At 40.6% G+C, this 12,498-nt stretch overlaps 1 protein-coding gene across 1 annotated transcript in view; it reads right to left on the bottom strand.

The window, feature by feature from the left end:
* Positions 1-482: 482 nt before the first annotated feature.
* Positions 483-12,498, bottom strand: part of PLAG1 (PLAG1 zinc finger) — a 38,799-nt gene continuing 26,783 nt past the window's right edge. The window contains exons 2-4 of the mRNA XM_075828321.1: positions 6,915-7,034; positions 3,756-4,113; positions 483-1,765 (exon numbers count right to left, since the gene is read on the bottom strand). Coding sequence (XP_075684436.1) covers positions 526-1,765; positions 3,756-3,997 — 1,482 coding nt within the window. The 5' untranslated portion in view covers positions 3,998-4,113; positions 6,915-7,034 and the 3' untranslated portion in view covers positions 483-525. The remainder of the gene's footprint in view (positions 1,766-3,755; positions 4,114-6,914; positions 7,035-12,498) is intronic.

The raw sequence follows: 12,498 nt of genomic DNA, 5'->3' as shown, positions 1-12,498 counted from the left end.
AACAAGGGGTTGAATGAAATAATTTGTTGAGTACTTAAATTCTTAATTCTGGTGATTGCAAAAGTGTAACCAAAATAATACTGAGGTTGCTTGCCAGTCAGATGCAGGCTGGTGCACATGGGTTTGTTACATTTTACCAAATGAATAAATGGAAAAAAAAAAAAATAATTTGCGCTTGGTCTCATCACTGTTGATAGGAACATACATTACGTGTTCACATAGAACCATAAAATATGAGTATTTGAGACACAGATTCTCATTTGAGTGGGATTTGACAGCCAAGAAGATCTACAGGTAGAAAAAAAAAAAAAAACAAGACAGCAGACAGAATAAAATACAACCATATAGTAAGGCGTCTACTACCAAAGAAAATCATTAAGACACTTGTAAAAAGGTGAAAAGCTAACAATGTACTGGCTTAACAAGATTATTAATGAATAGACTAGTACAGGTGTTGCAAAAGCCTCTTCATTGGCACTAAGATTAAAAAAAACAGCTATCTAAAGCAATCCATTGTATTTAATCCTACTGGAAAGCTTGATGAAATCGTGGCAATGTTGTGGTTGTATTTAGGTTGCTCGTGAAAGCAGAGGATAGTGAGTGTAAAGAACCAAAACATATATTGCTGGGGTCTTGAGGATCCTGTGGTTGTGGGGGGAGCTGTGCCATTGATGAACTGGCCTCTTCTTGAGAGTAGCCCATTCCTAGACCCCCAAGTGATACAGGTGTACTGTAAGGACCATTGGCTGGTATGAAATTAAACAACTGATTAAAGTCCAATGAAGAGGTGTTGAGAGGTTCGCTAATCGAGATAGAATTTTTAGAGAGGGATAAACCATCAACACTGTCATCTAATGGCCCTACTTGAGGAACCAAACCCAACTTAGATGGAGACTCCTGGGAGGAAGGAGTCATGTCACTTTGCAATTCCATAAGGTAACTTTCAATCTCCACTTTCAATGGTTGTTCCTTATCAGGCATTGAAATTGCATATGAGGTAGAATTGAGTGGGTATTTCAGCGAAAGCTGGTGAGAGGGATGGACAGGATCCATATCTAAAGGGCATGGCATGCCCAAAGACAATTGTGGGGCGACCATTTGGTGTGTTGCAGAACTCTGCATGGACTGAATCTGTGTATTATAGAGGTTTAACTGCAAACTGTTTGTAAATGGCTTTGATGTCAGCTCATTGGAAGATAAGGACATCACGGGAAGCAGCTCATCTTTAATCGGAATACTGCAGGTGAAGTGATCTAACAGATCCATAGGTTCCGTTTTCACTTTCAGCAGCTCTTGATTGTGACTTTTCTTCATATGACGGGTTAGATGATCCTTACGCCCAAACCTCTGTGCACAATACTGACAAAGGAAGTCTTTTCTCCCAGTGTGCACTACCATGTGTCTGCGGACGTCTTTGCGGGTGTAAAAACGCCGATCACAATGCTCGCATTGGTGTTTTTTCTCCTTAACACCACTGGAAGATTTGCCTGCATGGGTTTTTAGGTGCTCTAGCAGCACCACTGTGCTTTCAAAAGTCTGCAAGCATACTTTACAGGTGAGGTCTCCACTTGTAGCAGCGTGCAACGCCAAGTGACGTTTAAACCCCAGCTTGGTATTGTAGTTCTTTCCACATTCTTCACACTTAAATGCTTCTTTATTGGGATCATGTGTATGAAGGTGATTCTTTAGGTGATCTTTCCGGTGAAACATTTTCTCACAATAATTACACTTGTGGGTTTTCTCTGGAGAATGTGTAGCCATATGCCTTTAAACACAGAAAAACATGTAAATAACTATAATCAAAAGTTTTAAAAAAACAAAAACACAACAACTTTCTAAGGAACATTTCTACCTTTTGGCTCTAAGGGCATGACCACACATGGCGGAATTCCTCCGCAACTGTCCGCATCAATGCCGCACCTAATCCGGGTTGCGGATTACGGCTGCGGATCTGCACAAAATGTGCAGAAAATTGATGCGGACTAGCTGCTGCGGACTGCGGGAAAAGTGCTTCCCTTCTCCCTATCAGTGCAGGATAGAGAGAAGGGACAGCACTTTCCCTAGTGAAAGTAAAAGAAATTCATACTTACCGCCCGTTGTCTTTATGACGCGTCCCTCCTTCGGCATCCAGCCCGACCTCCCTGGATGACGCGCCAGTCCATGTGACCGCTGCAGCCTGTGCTTGGCCTGTGATTGGCTGCAGCCGTCACTTACACTGAAACGTCATCCTGGGAGGCCGGACTGGAGACAGAAACAGGGAGTTCTCGGTAAGTACGAACTTCATTTTTTTTTACAGATACATGTATATTGGGATCGGTAGTCACTGTCCCGGGTGCAGAAACAGTTACTGCCGATCGCTTAACTCTTTCAGCACCCTGGACAGTGACTATTTACTGACGTCTCCTAGCAACGCTCCCGTCATTACGGGAGCCCCATTGACTTCCTCAGTCTGGCTGTAGACCTAGAAATACATAGGTCCAGCCAGAATGAAGAAATGTCAAGTAAAAAAAGCAAGACGCATCCGCAGCACACATGACATGTGCATGACAGCTGCGGACTTCATTGCGGAACTTTGAATCTCCATTGAAGTCAATGGAGAAATTCCGCCATGAGTCCGCCACTGCTCCGCAACAGACAGAGCATGCTGCGGACACCAAATTCCGCTCCGCAGCCTATGCTCCGCAGCGGAATTGTACGCATCGTGTAAACGAACACTGCTAAATTAAAGTGAAAGTCAATGTAGAAACGGCTCCGCTGCGGATTAACGCTGCGGAGTGTCCGCAGCGGAATTTAAGTGCAATTCCGCCATGTGTGAACCCGCCCTAACAAGCACATATTCAGCAGGAATGTAGAACCCTGTGGTTTTGTTTAATAACATTTAAATATTTAAAAAAACGGCAGTAAAATGTTGTACATTGAATTATTTTATCAAATTTAATACAATAAATGCTTCAAGTGGGCAGAAATCTGAAGAAAAATTCTGGGCAATATGAAAAATTCAGTTTTGCCAAGAGTATTAGGCGCTCCCTCCCATCCCCAAACTCTGATTGATTATGGTACCCGATTTTGAAGTGGTACCAGCTTGATGAACCTGTAATAATTCTGAAATATTGCTTTTCTCCTCAGAGCTCATGTTGGCTTGTGTCAAGCGGCATTCATCTTACCCCTCGCTTTGTATAAGCAATATACTCACAGGATTAAATGTCTTCGGCTCTGCTCACGTGTGTCGTGGCTTACATTTTTATTTGAAGCCACAACGAGGTCCCGCATCTATTGTATGACAAATACCACAGATGCCCAATAGACCCATTGACTTATAATGGGGCCTGTTGGGTTCCATAATTTCGATGGAAAGCACAGCACTGCATCTCCGTACAGAGCATCCAATGCAAATTTGAGTCTCATACATAGCAGAGGGCAAGAGGGTTGGCAGAGGCCTAACGTATGGGTCTTGGGTCTCAAAGCAAAATCTTACCACGTGCCATTTATAATATTGGGGTCTTGTGTGTCGGAAAGGCTTTTGGGCACACTCAGGCCCCAGGCGCAACTGCTTCCACAGCACTCCCAATAGCGAAGACCCAAAGGATAGGCGCATGAGATTAGCAATATGTTGATTACAGGCAATTTATTCTAGTACAGTGACAAAATAGGGCACTCAAATACGATGGAAGTTTTGGGGTACAGGGAGCGCCTCAAACTATGGGCAAAACTGATTATTCTTTAATGTAAGCGGAAAGATAAATAAGAATGTATACCTTAATAATTTGTATTTAGAAACAAAGGCCTTGGTACAGTCTTGTTGTGTGCACTTGTAGGGCCTCTCTCCTGTGTGAGTGTATGAATGGACTTTTAATTTTTCAACACTGTTAAATGCCTTGTCACACAGTTGGCAAGGGAAGTTTTTTCTTGGTTTTGTTTCACCACGTTTACGCTTCCCTGAAGGGACTTTCTGGGTATCTCTTACTTCTGACAAATCACCGGGAATGACAGTGGCCATCGCAGCCTAAACCAGGCCTTCTTGTTGGACAACTGGCAACTGCCCAACTCCACTAAGTGACAGCGTTTTTGGTGGCTTCGCAAGTTCCATGTGGTCGAAAAAAAACCAAAAGGGGACTGAAAAAAGAAAAATATAAAATAACTATGATACAATGGAGTTGCAAACTAAATAAATTAAGCAATGCCACTGTAAGCATTAACAAAAAAATAAAAGAACGCACACACAAAGCAAAATATTTGGTTGCAACCATAGCTTCTTAATGTAGTCACAATTGACATTCAGTGCTGCAATGTTGTGGATAGCTACTGAAATATATTTATGTAATATAATCCCATATAGTGTATCTCAATGTATGAATTTTTGTACCACCAAGCCTCACATATGGCAATAGGACCACAGCTCTCTAAAATTTTATCTACGGATTCCTCATGCAGACCATACACGAGATCGCGGTCAGCCGAAAACTAGTTTGTCCAACAGCTATGTCACCCTTCTCCATCATAAACATGCACGCTTCATTGAGCTTGAATGGTTATTTCAATGGGCAGAGAGGAATAAGCCGCTGACAGACCCCTTCTGGAAGCAGCTTATTTCCTGCGGAAACAATGATTTGGGCCTGTTAAAAATCGAACAGGGCTGATCGTTTTTCCCTTGAGGGCTTGTTTTTTGCATGACGAGTTGTAGTTTTAAATGGCCTTATTAAATGTACAATATAAGATATTGAAAAACGTAAAAAAAAAAAAAAAAATATGTTTGTTGGGTGGAATGTGGTAAAAACAAAAAAAACCTGCAATTTACCCATAGTTGTTTGGGTTTTATTTTTACAACATTCACTGTGTAGTAAAAATGACATGTTAACTTTATGTTGCCCGTCAGTACAATTATATCAAATTTATATAGTTTATTTTAGGCTTTAATATTTTACAAAATAAAACACTAAAAAACTATTTGTTTTGTGTCACCAGATTGAGACCGTAACTTTATTTTTCTGTTAATGGAGCTGTCTAATGTCTTCTTATTGGCGGGGTGCGCTGTAGTTTTTATTTGGACAATTTTTGGGGTACACACGACTTTTTGATCACTTGATAAATTTTTTTGTGGGAGGCAAAGTGGTCAAAAAACAGCCACTGACTTTTTTTTTACAGAGTTCACTGTGCAGTATTAATTATGTGATATTTTAATAGTTTGGATCGTTACAAAGGGGGCGATACCGATCCCGTTTTTTTTATGGTTTATATTTTTACGCAATAATCAGGAGAAGGTGGTATTTTCTAACATTTTTTTTTTTCCAATTTTTAAAAAAATAAACAAGTGTTACTAAACTTCTAGCTTTTTCTAGCGATCGCTTGTATATCGTCTCTAGCATTATCCTATTAAACGGGTCGCCCAGGAATTATAAAAAAAATTGCTAAGAGCACTAAAGTCGGTAAAATAAAACCCCCCCACCCAAAAAAAAACGAAATACACACCTGTTCAATCTGCCATTGCTCCAGCATGGCTTGCCCTGGTAGTCCCCACCGGTCTATGTTGACGTGTCCTGCAGTGATTATGTGCCATTCATGCACTTGGCCACTGATGACAATCACTGGCCTCAGCGATCTTGCGCCGTACATGCTATCACCACTAAGGCCAGCGATTGGCTGCGATGGCCACTTGCATGAACGGCACATCATCACTGCAGGACAAGTCAAAGATCGGCGGTGACCATTGGAGTAGCGACGCTCGAGCGGCTGGGGTTTAAACAGGTGGGGTTTTTTTTTTTTATCAACTTTCCTGCTTTTCTTTATTAGGCCCTCAACTGCTATAACAGCCCATTGGCATCCCGCAATTGTGTTGTGGGGGGGGGGGGGCAAAGGGAGCCTAGTAACTGCCTACATGCTACGGTCGATATAGATCAAAGTGTTCTCAGATCCCGGCTGTAGGAACAGGGTGTCAGCTGTATTACACAGCTAGCACCTGCTCCGAACATCCCCCTGCGAATGCTCCCCAGATGTAGGGATGAGGTTAAAGGGGAAATCCATCCAAAATGTCAGCTATCTGTCAAAAGATAAAATTAATGGAGTATACAAGCTCAAACCACCACCAATTTCCAGATCAAAGAGTCAGCAGAACTCTGTGTCAAAGACTTCCAGTAACTGAAACCTCTGACACTTAAGAAATAGGGGCAATAAAATCAATGGAAGTTTACTTAGAAAGTTGATCCCAGAAATAGATAAAAATTTCTGGGTGGTGCCAAAGGGGTTTGGGTGCCATAGTTTTAGACATCAGCAGAAGTACAAGCTTGCAGACCCCATTATGTGATCTCCTGTTAGGGGTCTATAGTATGTCAAAACTTCTGGTGGAATTTCCCCTTTAATATATTCATAGGGCGGAGGCAGAAAGTAGAAAAATTACCGCAACAGTAAACCGATAAATACATAGAAGACCCCATTCACATAACATATTGGAGATCCGCTCTCCTGTAAATCTTTTAAGCTCAAACGTCTTTTATGTGATGTGAAAGCGGCCTAATACATTTACATGTTTTGGGCCATACATATGAAGTAAAGCAACTTGACTACAACTGCAACACCCCCCCCCCCCACCTCCCATCTAGTTCTGTAAATCGCATACTGCAATTTGAAACTAGCAAAATTGGGTGCAGAATAAAATAAAGCAGAAGCAAACTGAAAATGTGAATAATCTGATGCATATATGAATTTACCATGAAACAAATAAGAGCATCTCAACATGACAAAGGCAGTCTATGATATGTAAACTTTATTTGGCTAATTATTGGTTTCCAAAACATTATTTAGCATCAGGTTGTCTGTAACATTTGGTTGAATTACCACATTCATTTTAAACCTTCATCATAGAGGAGAACGAAGTCCTCAATGGCTAAATTCTATCCTGTTAAAAGAAATAAAAATCATACTTAAAATTTTGAATTTGGATAGATTCCGTTGGATTCACTTAAGTTTGTTTCTGGTCTTAACCGGTCTCGCTAGCACTTCTTGGAGGAGACCAAACGGTAGAAGTTTCCATTTTCTTAGATCTGTAAATAATAATAATAATAATAATAATAATAATAATAATAGTAAACAGTTAGGCAACATTCATTGAAGCAAACGCTTACAGAGTGCGACATGTGTACGGTTAGTGGAATTTTCAAACCACATTTTCTGCACTGCCTAAAAATGACCATATTCATTTAAAAAAAACGTGCATCAGTAAAGAGGGCCACGTCATGATGAAGTATTGAGCCAACCGTAAGAAGACATTGGCCATTAAAGCAAGACAATTGTAATAAGTCAACAAGTTATACTCCTAACTCTTGCGCTGGCACCATGTAATTTCTATCAGCTACGGAGCTATGATTGTGTCGTGATTGGGTTCAAAGCAATGCTGGATCTATGGCAGCATGGGGGTAAAATTCTGCTAAAGAAGGATGTATTATATGTTAAAGCAATAGTGTTTCAATACAGCATGCTAATAACGAGATACCTATTAACATTTAATGACCGATTATTTTGAAAAGCGACCTGAAAAGTTAGGTAGGCTTTAAACGCCAATTCGCAAATATGCCGTAATTGGTAAGAGAGCAACAACTTGCTACCACATCAATATAACATCAACTTTTTTAATTTGAAATTCGAAAAGTCACATCCGGAGACTAGGTGCTGGGCCAACAGCAGTGTAGCCAGGAGCGGCGAGTATTTAAAAACAGTCTGATCAGTGGTCTGCAATTAAAGCGGCTGAATTTAAGGGTCTGAATTAAAGGGTTATACCCATCTCAGACAATTATGGAATATTCACAGGATATGCCACAAATATCTGACAGATGCGGGTCCCAGTTCTAAGGCTCACACCTATATGGAGAACAGGGTCAGCTGAACCTCCCCGACTGGTGAGGTGGCCGCTGGCTGGCGATTTCAGACGGGGACTAAGTGGAGAGGTTATGGAAACAGCCAAGCAAGCGCTGTTAGGATGTTTATGTAACTCCCATTAAACAGAATAGAGGCACATACATACATGGCTACCTCTCCACTTCGTTCGTGCCTAGAATCGCCGAAAAGCGACTGTCTCACAAGAAGGCAATGGATGACCCCGTTCTCAATATAGGTGCATTTATGGCACCTGTGAATATGTCATAAATGTCTGAGAGGATAGGAAGCCTTTAATTAGTGATTTGGTCTAGGATCTGCATTAAAAGGGATTGTGCGGGATTTATAAAAAGAATAGCTGCAAGCGGGGAATGGAATCAAACTAAATCAGTATTACTCACATGGTAAATCCCTGTTGCGTCTCACCGCTCTCTGTCCAGCAGTGAGGACGTTCGACCTACCCTTGACCGCTGCAGCCCATCACGGTCCTCGGCGATGATGGCAGCTTGGTGGACAAGTGACCGACATGGACAGGGATTGACTGCAGCAGTCACGTGCAAGTAGTCGGAACATCACTGCAACAGATCAGCAGTGCAGGATTTACCAGGTAATACTTATTTTGTGGTTTTATTCAATCCCCTACTTGCAGCCAGTCTTTTAAATGTCCTGGGCAACCCCTTTAATAGCGGTTTAGTCTGAGGTATGAAATTATTTAGGTGTCTGAACGTTCTTGTGTTGCTATAGAGGCTGGGGACAGCTGCAGAAGAGGCGCCAAAGAGGTCTCAGCAGGAAACCCTGAAGTCAGCAGAAACCATCATAGCGGTCTGGGCCAGATCGAGAAGAAAATAAAGTCAATCAGAGAAGACATGTATGTGAGTCACTAGATTTATAAAAGGAGCGGTCACTTAGACATGTTAATTTGAGTAAATCCTTGTATTTCTCATGAGAACAATTCTGGAGCATCTTTACCTAGAACTCTGTCTTGTGACGTTCCTCTTTTACTACTCCTAGAAATGTATGACTAAGGCCTTGTCTACATGGAGACTATTTGTGACGCAACAAATTACAAATTTTAACTTCAGAGCTGCAGTACAAAGCAATAAATTGAGTTCCATGCAATGTTGTGGACTGCAGTTGTCACTTGATAAAAAAAAAAAAAAAAGAATCATAATGATACAAAAAGTCTGTGCAGCCCAGGCCTAAAGGAAAACGGAGTGCTACCATTTCCCTAATCAACGGTCAATAGGATTTGTCCTTACCTAGTATTATATCAGCCAGCAATGATTGAATAGTGTCAAGAGTCTTTAGGGAAACAGCTTTTTAACAAGAAGGTCAACAGCCAACTTTTAATTTATTCATACATTTTTTGGAGAAATAACAGATGAAAAGAACAATGCAGAGTTCTAAGAAAAGATGCTTCAGGATTGTTATTTCATGGGTAATACATGTATTAAAACAGAAATGTTAGGAAAGGTGATAGAGCCTCTTTAAAGAGGCTCTGTCACCAGATTTTCAAACCCCCATCTCGTATTGCAGCAGATCGGCGCTGCAATGTAGATTACAGTAACATTTTTTTTTTTTTAAAACAAGCATTTTTGGCCAAATTATGAGCATTTTTATATTTATGCAAATGAGGCTTTCTTAAGTACAACTGGGCGTGTATTGTGTGTGTACATCTGGGCGTTTTTACTTCTTTTACTAGCTGGGCGTTGTGAATAGAAGTGTATGATGCTGACGAATCAGCATCATCCACTTCTCTTCGTTAACACCCAGCTTCTGGCAGTTCACAGACACACAGCGTGTTCTCCAGAGATCACGCTGTGACGTCACTTCCTGCCCCAGGTCCTGCATCGTGTCGGACGAGCGAGGACACATCGGCACCAGGCGACTTGTACTTAACATTAAACACGCCCAGTTGTACTTAAGAAAGCCTCATTTGCATAAATATAAAAATGCTCATAACTTGGCCAAAAATGCTCGTTTTTGAAAAAAAACAAAACGTTACTGTTATCTACATTGCAGTGCCGATCTGCTGCAATACGAGATAGGGATTTGAAAATCTGGTGACAGAGCCTCTTTAATGTTTATGTATTTAATGTGCGTATGGCAATTCCTTCCATCTATACTGTGCCCATCGTAAGGTCCTTATAGTGAGGACGATATACAGGGAATAAAATAGGGAAAAAAAATTCTGGCAAACCCTGCTCCATAACAAGCTATACCCCAACAAACCCCATCTATAACGAGCCACATCCCGAAGAACTGCACCCTGTCATGGCCTTAGTGTCCCCAGTTAAAAATAAATAAAACAAAAAAATATATACCCAGACTCATTGGCCAGTGCCGTTTGCTTGCCCCCCAGGCTAAATTTGTCAGCCTTCTTTACATGGTTACCTGGTCATTAGAATGGACAACTTTTAATCATTTATACCAGAGGAAAGAAGCGGTCAGGGCTTAAAAAAAAAAAAAAGACCTTTCCCAATATTTTGTTTTGTATATAGTATATAGCTTTATTATATTCAAGAAAAAGAGAACGAAGCAGCACTAAAAAAAAAACGTGGGTTTATTCAACCAACATCCACTACTATATTATATCGATGTTCCATTACGGGCCACAAATAAAACACAGTAATAATCCTAAGTCTACTTTAATCAATATATTTTAAAACATTTTTCTTTCCATTTTTGCTACACCCATCTTTAACATCCCTTTCCATTACTAAGCATTTCTTACAACAATTTAACATCCCAAATCTCAGAGTTTGTATTAAAATGTTTACATTTTCTATAAATACATAGTTCACAAAATCTGAAGAACAGTTTTGGAACATGTACATATTTGGAACACGGAGGTCACTACTGTACCAGAGTTTTCACAATACTGGTAGCACATGGCTTACAAATGAACATTTCATAAAGAGATCTGTAGAAAAGAACTAAAGAGCAAAGAACTCCAAAGGGGTTTTGTGATTACCAATCAGCCCACGCTTCTCTCGCTTAGAGCTCTTTTCTGTCCATATGTGTATCCTGATGGACAAACATCTTTCTTCATCTACAAGCATATATTCAACCAAGCAATGTGTGCCCAGTAAGAAGAAAGCTTCTCGTACAGTAATTGACTGCCAGGTTGAGCAGAGAGATAGAGGAACCCTTTAAAATCAGCAGTTCACAAGAAAAGCAATATTGTCAACAAACATGGTAGCGGCTAGATCTTAAAAGTGAATAAGCTTCCTACAATACAACATTGGTTTTTATACAGATTAAAATAATACTTTTAAATGGACAATTTGACTGGAAGGAGCAAGTTAAAGATTGAAGCAGAAGCGGTCTGATATACACTGCTGCCCAACGTGGCACACTGTAATGCCGACAGTGACTGTCGTAATGTCTGTAAACACACCCATTGTTGATGAACAAAGCCGATGCACCAGTAGGGCAGCAGGAGGAATTTCTAATTCCCTGCAGGACAATAATATCACGCCTACATATACATAAGTTAAAGACAACAAATATAAATCATTAAATAAGATCCAGACTGAGGTTTTCCTTGAAAATGTATCCTATAAACGACCGGATCCACCATTAAAAAAAAAAAAATCAAGACTTAGGCCACATTCACACGAACGTGTTTTTGCGGCCGCAATTCCCCCGAAAATCCACGGGAGAATTGCGGCCCCATTCATTTCTATGGGGCCATGCACACGACCGTAGTTTTTGCGGTCTTTGCACGGCCCGGGAACCCGCACCGCAGAAAGAACGGGCATGTCCTATTACGGCCGTCTTCTGCGGTCCGGGCTCATTGAAAACAATGACGGCGGCCATGTGCATGTCCTACGATTTGCGGGCGGCTTGCGGCTGACAGTCCGCAGCCGGCCGACCCGAAAATCACGGCCGTGCACACGGCTACTGTCGTGTGCATGAGGCCTTATTACTAAATTTGTTAGTAAAATTCTACTAATTTGTGAGACTATGTCCCTAAAATACAAAAGTTTCTCTAAATTTTTTACCTATATATAGTTTAACAATAAAAGAGAGAAATTCTAAAAACTCTAAAATTTAAGTCAAGACTTTGACCAAGCCAATAGAAAACCTTAAACCTTAAATTGTATTATTCCTCAGCCATTCAGGATGGGATTTGCCTTTGTGTTTTGTATCATGGTCTTCGTACAGGACCAAACTACGTGTATATGTGATTAAATGATATGCGAGACAAGTATTGGTTTCTATATTGCTACTCCACCACGTAACTCATTTTTGTCAAGTCTTATTACAAACTGCAACCTTAGTGGTGGCTAGAGGCCTGTGGGTCGTATTCCATTGGGATGTTGTGCAACTTCTTGGTTCAATTGTTGCAGCACCGTTGAAGCAATTTTGACAAAGCAGGACACCCCTGGATAGATTCACCACTATTTCACCTCCTCTTGATTTGGAAATAATGATTTTACACTGTTTTTCAATTAAGCCCACACTAAAAAAAATTATTTTGGGATTCACTGATCATGGCATAGTGTTATAGAAGCTTTGCGCTCAATATCAGGTTTCCATTCTTTTTGCCTACTATTCTGTGCAAAATCAGAAACCATTTTGTGCACAAATTTGCAATAATTGAAATACTTTTTAAATTTCACAGTTGGT

The sequence above is a fragment of the Rhinoderma darwinii genome, chromosome 5, assembly GCF_050947455.1.
Source record: "Rhinoderma darwinii isolate aRhiDar2 chromosome 5, aRhiDar2.hap1, whole genome shotgun sequence".
NCBI lineage: Eukaryota > Metazoa > Chordata > Amphibia > Anura > Rhinodermatidae > Rhinoderma > Rhinoderma darwinii.
Note: the sequence above shows the minus strand (reverse complement) of the source record. Positions and strands in the feature narration are given on the sequence as shown.